Source organism: Rhododendron vialii, chromosome 3a (genome assembly GCF_030253575.1).
Source record: "Rhododendron vialii isolate Sample 1 chromosome 3a, ASM3025357v1".
In the NCBI taxonomy this organism is placed as follows: domain Eukaryota; kingdom Viridiplantae; phylum Streptophyta; class Magnoliopsida; order Ericales; family Ericaceae; genus Rhododendron; species Rhododendron vialii.
Window position 1 is genome coordinate 23,019,696 of NC_080559.1, and position 14,271 is coordinate 23,033,966.

The 14,271-nt window shown below is 38.3% G+C and overlaps 2 protein-coding genes and 1 long non-coding RNA gene across 3 annotated transcripts; 2 read left to right on the forward strand and 1 right to left on the reverse strand.

Moving 5' to 3' along the window:
- Window positions 1–1,345: 1,345 nt before the first annotated feature.
- Window positions 1,346–4,664, reverse strand: LOC131320510 (uncharacterized). The gene is made up of 3 exons (XR_009198288.1): window positions 4,075–4,664; window positions 2,406–2,513; window positions 1,346–2,060 (listed from the first exon to the last, which is right to left on the reverse strand). It is a non-coding gene; the product is annotated as an uncharacterized LOC131320510 (long non-coding RNA).
- Window positions 4,665–8,404: 3,740 nt separating this feature from the next.
- LOC131321237 (uncharacterized) lies at window positions 8,405–9,103 on the forward strand. The gene is made up of 2 exons (XM_058352240.1): window positions 8,405–8,786; window positions 8,922–9,103. The coding sequence occupies exons 1-2, from the start codon at window positions 8,405–8,407 to the stop codon at window positions 9,101–9,103; spliced, it is 564 nt and encodes a 187-aa protein (XP_058208223.1).
- Window positions 9,104–11,966: 2,863 nt separating this feature from the next.
- LOC131321238 (uncharacterized) lies at window positions 11,967–13,126 on the forward strand. Its single transcript, XM_058352241.1, has 2 exons — window positions 11,967–12,038; window positions 12,371–13,126. Exons 1-2 carry the CDS (start codon window positions 11,982–11,984, stop codon window positions 13,124–13,126), a joined length of 813 nt encoding a protein of 270 aa, XP_058208224.1. The 5' UTR covers window positions 11,967–11,981.
- Window positions 13,127–14,271: the final 1,145 nt, after the last annotated feature.

Here is a 14,271-nt window from a genome sequence, read left to right on the forward strand (position 1 = left end):
AGTTTCTGAAAATACCTTGACAAAATAAAGATGATTTCCTAGAAGTTTCAGAAAATTAATATCTTCCGGATGAAGATATTGGCAAGAGTTTGCGATGACAGGGTAAGCTTTTTGCCTTAGTCTGAAAGTTATGGTGTCGTAAATGTTTTCCCCGAAGCCTAGAGCTTGGCATAAATCAGCTTAGTCTAGGATTGTGATGCATCTTTTTTGCATAACAACCTGGGCACGATTCCCCAGTCCTCTTCTGTTCATAGGTGTAAACTTTTTCCCTTGTATATTAAGGCGCAACTCATCTCGTACAACTTTCTGTATCCTGTTCTCTCTTATCTTTAACCATCAACTTCCTTGCCCTTTCCCACCCTTTCATCCCACTGGTTTTTCTCTCCGCTAATTAAACCATTTACTACCAGATTGTTAGGATCGGGAAAAATATATTTATACATCTATTAGTTAAAAAATTGCACCCACTACTTGATTGGATATGTATTCTAGAAAAGAAAACGAAACAATGAGCGGTGTATACAAAACCCAGCATGATTGCATGCCAAATAAAGAATCGAAATTCGAGCATAAAGTTATAGAACAAGTCTAACAATCAAGCTCATCCAAAGTGGTGAACAATGAATTGAAAGCAGAAAACAGAATCACTTCATGACAAGCCAAATACACCTCACAGTAGGTTGAAGTGACAGTTTAAAAGACATCACAAAAGCAAAAGAAGACGTGTTTTGCCACAAAGAAGTGGACCTCAAGTATTTCAATTTATTAATTTCAGGAATCCCCAAAAGATATCCGACAATGGGACAATGCAATCAAAACCAAAAAGAGAGAGACTAAACACATGAATCAACAAGTCGTCGGCCTCATGAGACGAAATCCAAATCAATGCAAGGTTTCTTTTTCTTCCACTGATTGTTGTAATTGATCACTACTAACAAATATGAGAAACTGCAGCTTCCTATGACACATGATTCATTTAGGTTTGGTCAGATGGCCAACAAACTTGTCAGGGCCTATCACCCGTTTCACGCTTTCCAGGCCAAATTCCCCCAGCTTCTTCTTCTGTTCCTTATCCACCAATTTTTTAGCCCTCAAACATTCTATCCCATAATTGCCCCATGGAACATCCACAAAATCCTTTTTCTTCTTTTTGTCATTGGAAGGCCACCTGACCTTCCGAATCTTCACCGACATCTTAAGTGCCTCCTCATGTTCACTAGCTTCCACAGCTTCTGCCTGAGCTTGTTAGGGTGCTTAGTTATATTTTTTAATGAAATTGGACAAGAGAAGTAGGATGTAAGAAAGGAAGGGATGATTGATGCAAATGTACAAAGGAGGGAAAGGCTTTATAGAAGTGCTTTTCATTACTTCGAAAAAGTGAGTACAACTTAGCTCTATTTATAGAGCCCATGTGCTTAATTACAAAACATCTCTCATGCTTCTTCTAGAATTATCTAGTCCTATTCATTTGCATAAATACAAATATCTTCTAGTGTAATTATTAATTCTACACACTTCTAATTATTTTAAACTTAGATATTTAAATACTTATTCTACATTATTTTAGAAGATTACAAATTGTTTTTTCTAATAGAGCTACATCAGCAGCCAACTTCTTTTTTCTCTTAGACAGGACTTTGATCTCATCACGGGCCTTAGCATCAGGAGCTATTGCTTTATTAAGTTCCCCCTGTGCAACTTTTAGCCCTTCCTGGGCTTTCTCTAGCATGATTCTGCTATCTTCAGTCACGTACTGTGCTCTTTTATTTTCCATGTCCTGTTTATTGGCACCAGCACTTCCCACAGGATTATCACCGCTTACTTCTTTTAGTTTGTTCTGCACAACTTCTGTTGCCTTGATCTTTGACTCAGTCACTGTTTTGAGTTTCTGGGTTAGTTCAACAACCTTTGTTTTAGCCTTGCCAGCCTCTCCAAGGCATTGACATTTCGCAGTTCTAGAATGCTGCTTCTGTTTCTTGAGATTATTTATTTCTTTCTGAAGCAAGTGAAGCTGTGTTTTCTGAGCCAAGTGAAGCTATGGATCTTTGTGGTAATACGTTCTGCAAATTTCAAAGAAAAATATGTAATCAAGAAAAATATGTAATCAACTATAACACATGATTAGCTTATGGAAAGGCTGCTACGACAATTGATGAGCTAAAACGACAGTTGTCTCAAGAATGCATGCTCTACATTTTGCGTCAAACTTTTATGGTTTATTGATTCGCCTTGACAAGATTAATCGAAAAAGTAATAGAAAAGGCTCAAAAAGCCCAACTTTTTGGTTAAATTTTACCCAAAAATTTCTTTTTTCACTCATTACCCCAAAAATCAAATCCAATATTTTCAAAAATTCATCCAAGATACGATCTCACTATCAGACTGCAGTAGTGAAAAGAATATACCTCCGCAGAATCCACCTTGGGAGAGTCGGTAGCATTTTGACGGTCTTTTTCTTCCATTGTATTATTCCCTTGTTGAGCCACTGCTTTCAATAAATGGTTCAAGAATCACTAAACAGAAAGAATTTGATAAAAAAAAAAAACCACTTGAGTAAAGGAAGTCCACCATGGTTAACTAAAGCGCCGCAAAAAAAAAAAAAGCCACACTACAATGGGGCAACAAGGAAACATACAAAAAGAAGTCTTCCCCTTTTTTTTTTTGATCCGCAAGTCTTCCCTTTTGTTACCTGGAACATCAAACGTTGCGGTATGTGGAACAGGAACTAGGAACGCGATACACTACGTGTCCTAAATTGTGGTGTGGTGGGGGCAGACTTCTATGGAATATGGATTAAGATTTACACAAAGAGATAAAAACCCAAAAGTACAACGTTATATTTGGAACTCTTGATGTACCATACATTTCTATAAACATTTTGACAGATTTTCTTTTATTAACGCTCCAATTGTTAGTTGGTTACATATGCACCTTTTCAATCAATTTCCTTCACCCAGCGGTGGAGCTATATGAGGACAAGTGGGGCCACAGGCCCCTGCTGGATGGTTTTGTTTTTGTGTTTTTCCTTCTTTTTTTTTTTCCTTCTCATTTGTTAAAAAAAAATACTCTTAGAAGTTTTAGTGTATCACGTTTAAACAAGAAAAAATCATTGAGGGCACCACCACATGGGGTCCAATGCTATTCTCTAACACATATTTGTGTGAGATTCAAAACAAAATATATGAATCCTGCATAAATATGAGACGGGAAGGGTATTAGGGCACCACCTAACAATGTCCCAAAATCACTAAATAATTAATTACTCACAAGCAAGTCTCCATTCACTGAACTTTCGCCTCCAAACCACCATGTGTTTATGGAATCATAATTATGGATTATAATTTTATCACAAAATGCAAATCAAGCGAGGCTACTTTTCACCTTCTCCTTTAATTCTTTATTTTTCTTTTTAAATTTATCAATAAGACCTCTATCTTTTATGTTGAAGATGATTCGTTTAGACTTAACCAATTGAACTATTTTCCCGGAGGAACTTATAAATTTGTCTACAAGATAAAACTATTTGAAGTTTTTTTCTTCGTAGCTATTTTAAGATTATCTGATAGCTAAACACTTTTCAACTAGGAATATGCCTTGAAGAAATAGTGCAAAAGAAAATAAAGGCATGTCAAGTTCGTAAAAAAGAGAGATAATTTTCTTTTTTTTCACAACAAAGTTGCGTGTATGGATTGTGCCCCCATTAGTACGAATTTTTGGCTACACCATTGCCTTCACCTATCCTAGAATAACACTCTCCAAGAGCCAAAGTATGAAATTAACAGCCGTCTTTGGCAAGTAAAAAAGAAAAACTTCATAAATGCATCCCCTCTTTAGCACCCATTTAACTAAAATATATATCAAAGAATCTATGCTCCAAAAACGGTGAAGGGATGTGCGGCTTCTTCAACTCAATCTCAACTTCATGGCTTTGGCGATAGGAAAATAGGAGTATGACTTAATATGTGAAGTATCTTGTGATCCTTATCACAAAAGGTTGCATATTTATGGGAGGACAAGGGTAATAGTACCCAAAAAAGAAAACCTCAATAAGCAGAAAAGCTAAAGAAGACTAACCATATAATATCCCAATTCCCAAGCACCAGACCACAGACAATAGCAGTAGTCACCACCCATAACAACGCGCTTTTAATCCGCTTGCCAACACTCCCGCACAAGGCAACGGGCACCTCAGCCATCTCATTATCCATAAAGCATCTCTATATGCTCATAGAGACATAGATACAATAACATGTATAATGGAAGACACATGCGGGGATAGTTAGGGACCACTGTATTTCTCAACTAAGTCTGTTTTACCCAATTCTCAAAAAATAGGTGCAGTCGAACGAATTTCGCTAATAATTTGATCTCAAAGGGCACAATGGAAAGATAATAATGTTTACATATATCCTTCAGTATCAGTTTTATCTCCATTCGACTCACTAGGAGATATTTACAAGTATCCAAAAGGTTACATCACATGGGGCAATCATCAGAAAGTTCAACAACGCATATCCAACAACCACAACTACAACTACACCTCAAGAAAGAACCCAAAATGGGAGTGGAATAATCAAATCTAGCCTTCAACAATGGACCCCCCAACATTCAAGTTGAAAGGGTGGAATTGCTTTTCCTACGTTGTTCTTCATTTATCTCTTACTCTCGCTCATCTCTCTCATTTTATTATTATTATTTAAATTTTTTTTTTATCACCGTTTCTCCTCTTCATCATGTCGGCACGACACGCGCATGCACACACACAGAGAAAAATGCACGTGTACATATTAGGATTTGGTCTTTGGGTTGATTCTCTTCCATGTGAAGCTATCAAGTTATATTCTAGTATTCTACGTATCGCGGCTATTGAACTCCACCCGGTAAACTAAAGGCTCGGATTTATATTTCGGTAAAAATTTGTATTCCTCCAAGGGTGCCCCGATATTTGGCCTGGCTAATCTCGGATGCATCTAACAAAGTAATTCCCGGGCCTATGTCCTAGGTACCAATCTCTATAGGGAGTGAAGATTGACAATTTTCCAAATGGTCCATGAGAAATGAAATTCTCAACTGTCCACCTTTTGAGATTCTAGCCAAATAAGTTGATGACTTGATCTAGAAGTTTTAGATGCAAATTTCCCCTCGGAAATTTCCTACACATGGTAATCCGCAAAATTCGAAAATCATGATAGCCAATTGTGCCTCCGAAATTTCCTTGCAAATGTTAATCCGCCCCTTTTGCTGGATTATTTCCGACGTAATTATAAATGATGATTATGTTATGATTTTAATGTCAAAGTATTTGACACCTTAGTCACATATTCTTCAAAATGGATAAATATAAAAATCATGGATAAACCCGAAGGAAATGTACCGACTTGTCCTGGTCGCCTTCGTAGTAGAACATGGCGAAGGGTACGACGAAGAACACGAGGAGGGCGTCCAGGATGTATATAGCGAGCCAGAGGGTCTTCATGGGGAATGTGAGGCTGCAGGCGCCGTTGTAGATCGCGTGCTGGCAGGCCTGGCGGTTGGCGACGTCGGCCGGCAGCATGAGGATGGAGAGGCCGAGGACGACGACGAAGTCAGGTTGACGTCGTCGGGGTGCTGGAAGTTGACGAGGAGGTAGACGTTGAAGATGAAGACCATGACGCGGACGACGATGGCGACGATCACCAGGGCGAGGTTGAAATCGCTCATTGTGACCAGTCCGGATCGGTTCGAGTCGGAAGCGAAAGCTAGGGTTTCGCGGTGGTGGGAAATTGAGACCGCTCTCTCCTCCTCTCTCTCATTTAACTCTCTCTCTCTTGAGACCTTGTATAAAAAAGTGAACTGTAAATTGCTGGTGATAGTGCGGTTAGAAAATCGCTGGTGGAACCGTGGAAGAGAAGGAATTTGTGTGTGAGTGAGAGGGAGAGAGAAGAGTTCGTGGCGGCAGGGGATGAAAGGGGGAGACTGGCTAGAGAGAGAAAAGAGTATGTTTTATTTGGCTTTGGGTTTATGAGAGGGACCCACCTACACTTCTTGGCACTACACGACAAATTCCGGGTCACTTTCGGATAAACATATTTCGGGTACCTAACATTTCTGAAAAAATATATATACTAGCATGAGACTAATTACTCGTAGTACGTGGTCAATGAGCAAAAAGTAAGACCCCTAGTACGTGATCAACGAGTCATCATTTTCCTTGGAAATTTGCTTCTTCTATCACTAGTTCCTTCAAGAGCTGTCGTAGCTTTTTGGGTTTTTTAAGGTTTGTTTAACTAGATTTTTTGTCTTTTCAATTGCACCTAATTTTAATAGATTATTAATTTGCATTGATGAGTGAAATCGAAAAAGTAAATTGATATACTTTTATCCAAATGCTTTTTCAAAATATCCAAGAGAAATCTCAAAAAGTCTCTAAATCTCTTAGCGGAACAAAGAACTTTTTTCGGAAACTCTCGTGAATTATTCATTTCGTAGAGCTCGTCGAATTTGTTGTTCATGTAAAAAATTAGCTTGATTGAACATCAATAAGTATATGATTGAAATAGATTTGCACAAGAAAAATGGGATGACAAAAATAATTCGAAACTTAATATTTCGATTTTTTTTTTCTTATGCAAATCTGTTTCGATCATGTACTCTTAATGTTCAATCAAGCTAATTTTTAACATGAATAACAAACTTGACGAGCTCTACAAAATGAATGATTCTAATTGTTGGTAGGTGGGTTTGCTTGAAATAGACAGTAGATTGGGCTGAAAAAAATAAATGCTCCGGTTAGTTGGTGGGTTTGCTCGACCAGAGTTTGATTCTTGAGGTCAGAATGCACGAAAGTAATATTTTGTGAATTTTTTAGTCTTGGAATGGATCGTCTGCCTTTGACAGATAATTAGTTGAGGTGCCCGAAAGCTAACCCGAACACCGCTGACAGTCTAAAAAAAAACGTACTCGTATTAAATTTGTTTTAGATATTGAAACCAATTTGGGTGTTGAGCTGTCACATATTACTTGTTGAAAATTCTAGGCATCTTCGATTCTGAATGAAATGTTTGAAAATTAGATCTATAACTTACACACTTCTGTCTCAAATTGCTAGACTTCTAAGAAAAAACGTTTCATTTTGAGATTAAAAAATAAAATTCTTTTGCGCATATTTCTTTGAGTTTTTTTCCACAATATTGAAGAGTGCGTGAAGTAATTTAATTTGGTGTAAAAAAACTTAAAAAATGATGATCGACAGTATTTTATTTTTCAAAATTGCATGACTTTTCTTAGGGGAGGACAATTTGGTATGGAAGGAGTTTTTTTTTTGTTAGACCGCCAGCGATGTTAGGGTCAGTTTACGCACACCTTAATTAATTTTCCTTCAAAGGCAGACCATCTACGCCAAGACAAGAAAGTTAATAGTATTTACTTAAAAGTTCATAGTGTAAAAAAAGAGAGCATACACCTAAAATATTATTTTTATGCATATAATTTCATATTCAATATTAGTTTTGTTTGACACATCTCGCCAAGTGTATTTTAAAAGGAAAATTCTAAAATCAGCCCAATAAACTGACAATAGTAAGTGTGTGAATTGAATGTGTATTAAAGAATGTATAAAGTACACAGAAATACGTGTTTTCCTTATTTTCTAGTGTGTTTATCGTCAGTCCAGTGGGCTGATAATAGCAAGACCGATTTTAAAAATATAAATTTTATAAAATTCAAAATTCAAATATATATTCTTAATATATATTCTTATTATTCTTATTTTTCTCTCCACTAATTATCCAAAATTCAAATACCAAAACGAACATGGTTAAGATTTAAATAAGAAAAAGGGAATGAGAGAGTAATGAGGCATGAGAGAGAGGAGGAGTAGAGAGAAATGAGGCATGAGAGAGAGAGAGAGAGAGAGAGAGAGAGAGACACGGTCAGCTTTGTGTCAACGTGCATGTGTGCAAGAATGAATAGTGTGTGAGAGTTTTTTGGTTGGACCCGCAAGACTTATAAGATTTGTAGCACATTAAAACTGTTAAACCGTCTCTCTCTCTAGAGCGCATTAACCATCTCTCTCTCTTTTCTTTTTCAGTAACCAGCATACCAAACCACAGTCACCATCCGGCAAGCTCCGGCATCCCCTCCTCCGCTGCCGACTCTCTCTCTCTCTCTCTCTCTCTCTCTCCTTCTCTTGTGTCACTTTCTTTCTTCTCATTTCGCCCGGCCAAGATGAGTACTTTCTCTCTCCTCTCTCTCTCATGTCACTTTTTCTCCTCTCTCTCTCATGTCACTCTTTCTCTCTCATCTGGTTCGTGCTTAGAGTCTTATTTTTATTTCCCAGTCGGTCCCAAGCCCGAATAAATGAGGAGGGTTGTGCGTTAGGTAGCTGAGAGGCAGCACGTAAAAAAACCTGTCAGATCTTTATGACATGAATTCAAATATGATTACGAGACATGCTAGGGCGTTCCCTTTAAGCGACGCGTTGTGCCTGCCTTCGGGTGCTTCAAAAAATGAGCAAGAGGCGCCATACCGGCGCTCGGGTGTGGTGATAAGTGAGCAAGGGTTCTCATGCGTGCCTGGACGAGTGCGAGTAAAGAAGCTAGCCCAGGACTATAGAATTCGTTTAGTAATTTGGAATATAGGGACATTAACGGGCAAGACTAAAGAGCTAGTTGACACCATGCTTAGGACGAGGATTAGTATAGCTTGCTTTCAGGAGACTAAGTTGGTAGGGGAGAAAGCTAGGGAGTTAGAGGACACAGGTTATAAGCTTTACTATACGGGTAAGGATAAACATAGAAATGTGGTAGGTACGGTAACGAGATTGTTTTAGTTGAAAGATTCGGTAGTTACGGTAACGAGAAAAGGAGATCGGATTATTTTAGTTAAGCTTGTGATCGGAGAGACTATAGTTAATATTATTAGTGCTTACGCACCCCAAGTAGGCTTGGATGATCTTATTAAAAAGCAATTCTGGGAGCAAATGGATGACGTGGTTCAAGGGATACCTTTTGAGGAGAAGCTATTTATAGGAGGCGATTTCAATGGTCATGTGGGAGTGCATAAGCAAGGGTATGAGAAGGTATATGGTGGCTTGGATTTGGTGACCTTAATGAAGGTAGAATGAGGATTTTAGATTTCGCGGTAGCTTTTGACCTTATAGTTGAGAATACTCTCTATAGGAAGTGAGAGGAGCATTTAATTACATTTAAGAGTGGAGCCAATAGAAGCCAAATCGACTATTTTCTTGCTCGAGGTGCAGACCGCTTGACATGTAAGGATTGTAAGGTTATTCCCGGAGAGTGTCTAGTAGCACAACATAGACTTTTGGTGTTAGATATTTGTCTCAAGGGGAATAATAGAAGGAGAAAGGAAATTAGATACCCACGGACTAAATGGTGGGGTCTAAGAGGGGAGAAACTAGAGGTATTCAAGGAAAGAATGTCTCAAGAAGTACGGTGGGGAGTGGAAGGCGATAGTGACAATATGTGGAATACGATAGCTGACGGAATTAGAAGAATATCGAAAGAAGTTCTTGGAGTCCAATTTCTAAGGAGACATAGTGGTGTAATGAAGAGGTTCAAACCATGGTAAAAGCAAAGAAGGAGTGCTTTAAAAAGTGGCAAAATGACCGGAATGTGAAAAAATTTCAGGGCTATAAGCAAGCTAGCAAGGAAGCTAAGAAAGCCATTAAGGATGCTAAGTTGAAAGCCTATGAGAATTTCTATGTTAGACTCGATAGTAAAGATGGGAAAAAGATTATTTACAAACTTGCTAAGCTACGAGAAAGGAAAACTAGAGACGTTTCTCAAGTTAAGTGTATAAAAGGAATTGATTCGATGGTGTTGGTGAAAGACGAGGCGATCAAGGATAGATGGAAGTCGTATTTCGATAAGTTGTTAAACGAGAAACATGAATGAGGCTTTGGTGGGGAGGAAGTGTATATACCTGGCGAGAACATAAAATATGAGTTTTATCGAAGAATACAAAAGTTTGAAGGGGTTAAAGCTTTAAAAAGGATGAAACCGGGTAAGGCCTTAGGACCAGATGGTATCCCTATTGAGGTGTGGAAAAGTCTAGGTGACTTGGGGGTGACTTGGTTGACGAAGTTGTTCAATAAGATTATTATGATTAGGAAGATGCCCGACGAATGGAGAAAGAGCACCTTAGTACCTATCTATAAGGATAAAGGGGATATTCAAAGCTGTAACAACTATAGAGGTATTAAATTGATGAGTCATACGATGAAGTTGTGGGAAAGAGTTATTAAGCATCGCTTAAGGATGGTGACTATGGTGTCAGAGAAACAGTTTGGGTTCATGCCAGGAAAATCAACCATGGAAGCTATCTACCTATTAAGGAGATTGGTAGAAAAATACAAAGCAAAGAAGAAGGATCTCCATATGGTTTTCATAGACTTAGAAAAGGCTTATGATAGGGTGCCTAGGGACATCATATGGTGGGTTCTGGAGAGAAAAGGAGTGACCAAAGGGTATATCGAGGTGATTAGAGACATGTATGAAGGTGCCGTCACTACTATTAGATCACTAGTAGGGGAAACGAGTGAATTTTCTATCACCATAGGATTGCATCAAAGGTCAGCTCTGAACCCATACCTCTTTGCCTTAGTTATGAATGAATTGACTAGATAATTTCAAGAGGATATTCCATGGTGTATGATGTTTGCAGATGACATTGTCCTCGTAAATGAAACCGCTAGAGGTGTTAATACGAAACTAGAAATTTGGAGAGAAGCATTAGAGTCAAAGGATTTTCGGATAAGTAGGAGTAAAACTGAGTCTATGGTGTGCAAGTTTAGTGGTACCAGTAGTACGCATGAATAAAGAGTGATGATCCAAGACCAGAAGATACCAAAGAGTGATCATTTTAGGTATTTAGGCTCAATTATTAGTAGAGATTGAGAGATTGTTGATGATGTGACCCATAAGATTCAAGTGGGGTGGCTCAAGTGGAGAAGCGCTACTGATGTACTATGTAACAAGAGGGTATCTACAAAATTGAAAGAAAAATTCTATGGAACTACCATTAGACCAGCGATGCTTTATGGGACAGAATGTTGACCTATTAAGAAATAATATGTGAGCAAAATAAGTGTAGCAAAAATGAGATTATTGAGGTGGATGTGTGGTAAGACTAGACAAAACAAGATTATAAATGAAAAAGTTCGTGAGATGGTAGGTGCAGCACCTATAGAGGAGAAGTTGAGGGAAAATAGGCTAAGGTGGTTTGGGCATATCTACCGTAGACCAGAAGATGCAGTAATTAAGAGAGCGGATAGGATAGCTCTAGGTAGCAATGTTACGGAGAGGGGTAGACCTAAATTGACATTAGATGCTATAGTGTGCAAAGATATGAGTATAATGGGTCTGCGTGAACAAGTGGCCATTGACAGAATTCAATGGAGGAAACGGATTTATGTAGCTGACCCCAAGTGATTGGGACATAAGACTTGGTTTAGTTTCAATAATGTATCAAATTAGGTTTGTAATTTGTCCAGTGTCTGTTCTTGCTGTTCTTTCTTTTTGATCAAATTCCTTTTCTTTTTCTTTTTTATTCTTGGACCGTTTATTGAATGTAGTGGCTCCTAAAAACCAGAGTTACCATCTGGCAAGCTCCTTTGCCGCTAAGTCTGTCTCATAGGTATAACTCTCTATCTCTCTCCTTTCCTTTTCCCCCTTTCTTCTCTCGACCCTGTGGAAAGTTTCTGCCTTTCTGGATTGATTAGGGTTTTAATATATCAAATTAGGTTTGTAGTTTGTCCTATTTTCAGCGTTTGTTCTTACTTTTCTTTCTTCAAGATCAAATTATTATTATTATTATTTTTGATTGTTGGACCGTTTATTGAATGCAGTGGCTCATTAGGAAATAGTCAATTTTATCGGCGCCCTTTTCTTGTTCTTTTTTTTTTATAATCAAATTCTTTTTCTGTCTAGTGATTCTTGGGCCATTTATTGAAAGCAGTAGCTCAACAAGGGAATAATACAATGGAAGAAAAAGACCGTCAAAATCCTATCGACTCTCCCAAGGTGGATTATGCGGAGGTATATTCTTTTTAGTAATGCAGTTTTGGTAGTGATATCGTATCTTGGATGAATTTTTGAAAATATTAGGTTTGATTTTTGGGGTAATGAGTGAAAAAAGAAATTTTTGGGTAAAATTTAACCAAAAAGTTGGGCTTTTTTAGCCTTCTCTATTTCCTTTTCGATTCATCTTGTCGAGGCGAATCAATGAACCACAAAAGTTTGATGCAAAATGTAGCGCATGTATTCTCGAGACAACTGTCGTTGTTTTAGCTCATCAATTGTCGTATTAGCCTTTCCATAAGCTAATCATGTGTTATAGTTGATTACATATTTTTCTTTGAAATTTGTAGAAGATATTACCACAAGATCCACAGCTTCACTTGTCTCAGAAAACACAGCTTCATTTGGCTCTGAAAACACAGCTTCACTTGCTTAAGAAAGAAATAAATAATCTCAAGAAACAGAAGAAGCACGCTAGAACTGCAAAATGTCAATGGCTTGGAGAGGTTGGAAAGGCTAAAACAAAGGTTGTTGAACTAACCCAGAAACTCAAAACCGTGACTGAGTCAAAGATCAAGGCAACAGAAGTTGTGCAGAACAAACTAAAAGAAGCAAACGGTGATAATCCTGTGGGAAGTGCTGGTGCCCATAAACAGGACATGGAAAATAAAGAAACGAAGTACGTGACCGAAGACAACAGAATCATGCTGGAGGAAGCCCAGGAAGGGCTAAAAGTTGCACAAGGGGAACTTGACAAAGCAATAGCGGCTGATGCTAAGGCCCGTGATGAGATCAAGGTCCTGTCTAAGAGAAAAAAGAAGTTGGCTGCTGATGTAGCTCAGGCAGAAGCTGTGGAAGCTAGTGAACATGAGGAAGCACTTAAGATGTCGATGAAGACTTGGAAGGTCAGGTGGCCTTCCAATGACAAGAAGAAGAAAAAAGATTTTGTGGATGTCCCATGGGGCAGTAATGGGATAGAATGTTTGAGGGCAAAAAAATCGGTGGATGCAGAACAGAAGAAGAAGCTGGGGGAATTTGGCCTAGAAAGCGTGAAAGGGGTGATAGGCCCTGACAAGTTTGTTGGCCATTTGACCAAACCTAAATGAATCATGTGTCCTAGGAAGCTGCAGTTTCTCATATTTGTTAGTAGTGATCAGTTACAACAATCAGTGGAAGAAAAAGAAACCTTGCATTGATTTGGATTTCGTCTCATGAGGTCGATGACTTCTTGTTGATTGATGTGTTTAGTCTTCTTTTTTTTTTTTTTTTGATTGCATTGTTCCATTGTCGGATATCTTTTGGGAATTCCTGGAATTAGTAAAATTGAAATACTTGAGCTCCAGTTCTTTGTGGCAAAACATGTCTTCCTTTGCTTCTGTGATGTCTTTTAAACTGGCACTTTGACCTACTGTGAGGTGTATTTGGCTTGTGAAGTGATTTTGGTTTCTGCTTTCAATTCATTGTTCACCACTTTGGATGAGCTTGATTGTTAAACTTGTTCTATAATTTTCTGCTCGAATTTTTATTCTTTATTTGGCATGCAATCATGCTGGGTTTTGTATACACCGCTCATTGTTTCGTTTTCATTTCTAGAATACATATCCAATCAAGTAGTGGGTGCAATTTTTTTAACTAATAGATGTATAAATATATCTTTCCTAATCCTAACAATCTGATAGTAAATGGCTTATATGGATGGAGTGACGAACCATTGGGATGAGAAAAAAGAACCATTGGGATGGAGTGAAGAACCATTGTGATGAGATCAAGGTCCTGTCTAAGAGAAAAAAGAAGTTGGCTGCTGATGTAGCTCAGGCAGAAGCTGTGGAAGCTAGTGAACATGAGGAAGCACTTAAGATGTCGATGAAGACTCGGAAGGTCAGGTGGCCTTCCAATGACAAGAAGAAGAAAAAAGATTTTGTGGATGTCCCATGGGGCAGTAATGGGATAGAATGTTTGAGGGCAAAAAAATCGGTGGATGCATAACAGAAGAAAAAGCTGGGGGAATTTGGCCTAGAAAGCGTGAAAGGGGTGATAGGCCCTGACAAGTTTGTTGGCCATTTGACCAAACCTAAATGAATCATGTGTCCTAGGAAGCTGCAGTTTCTCATATTTGTTAGTAGTGATCAGTTACAACAATCAGTGGAAGAAAAAGAAACCTTGCATTGATTTGGATTTCGTCTCATGAGGCCGACGACTTCTTGTTGATTGATGTGTTTAGTCTTCTTTTTTTTTTTTGATTGCATTGTGC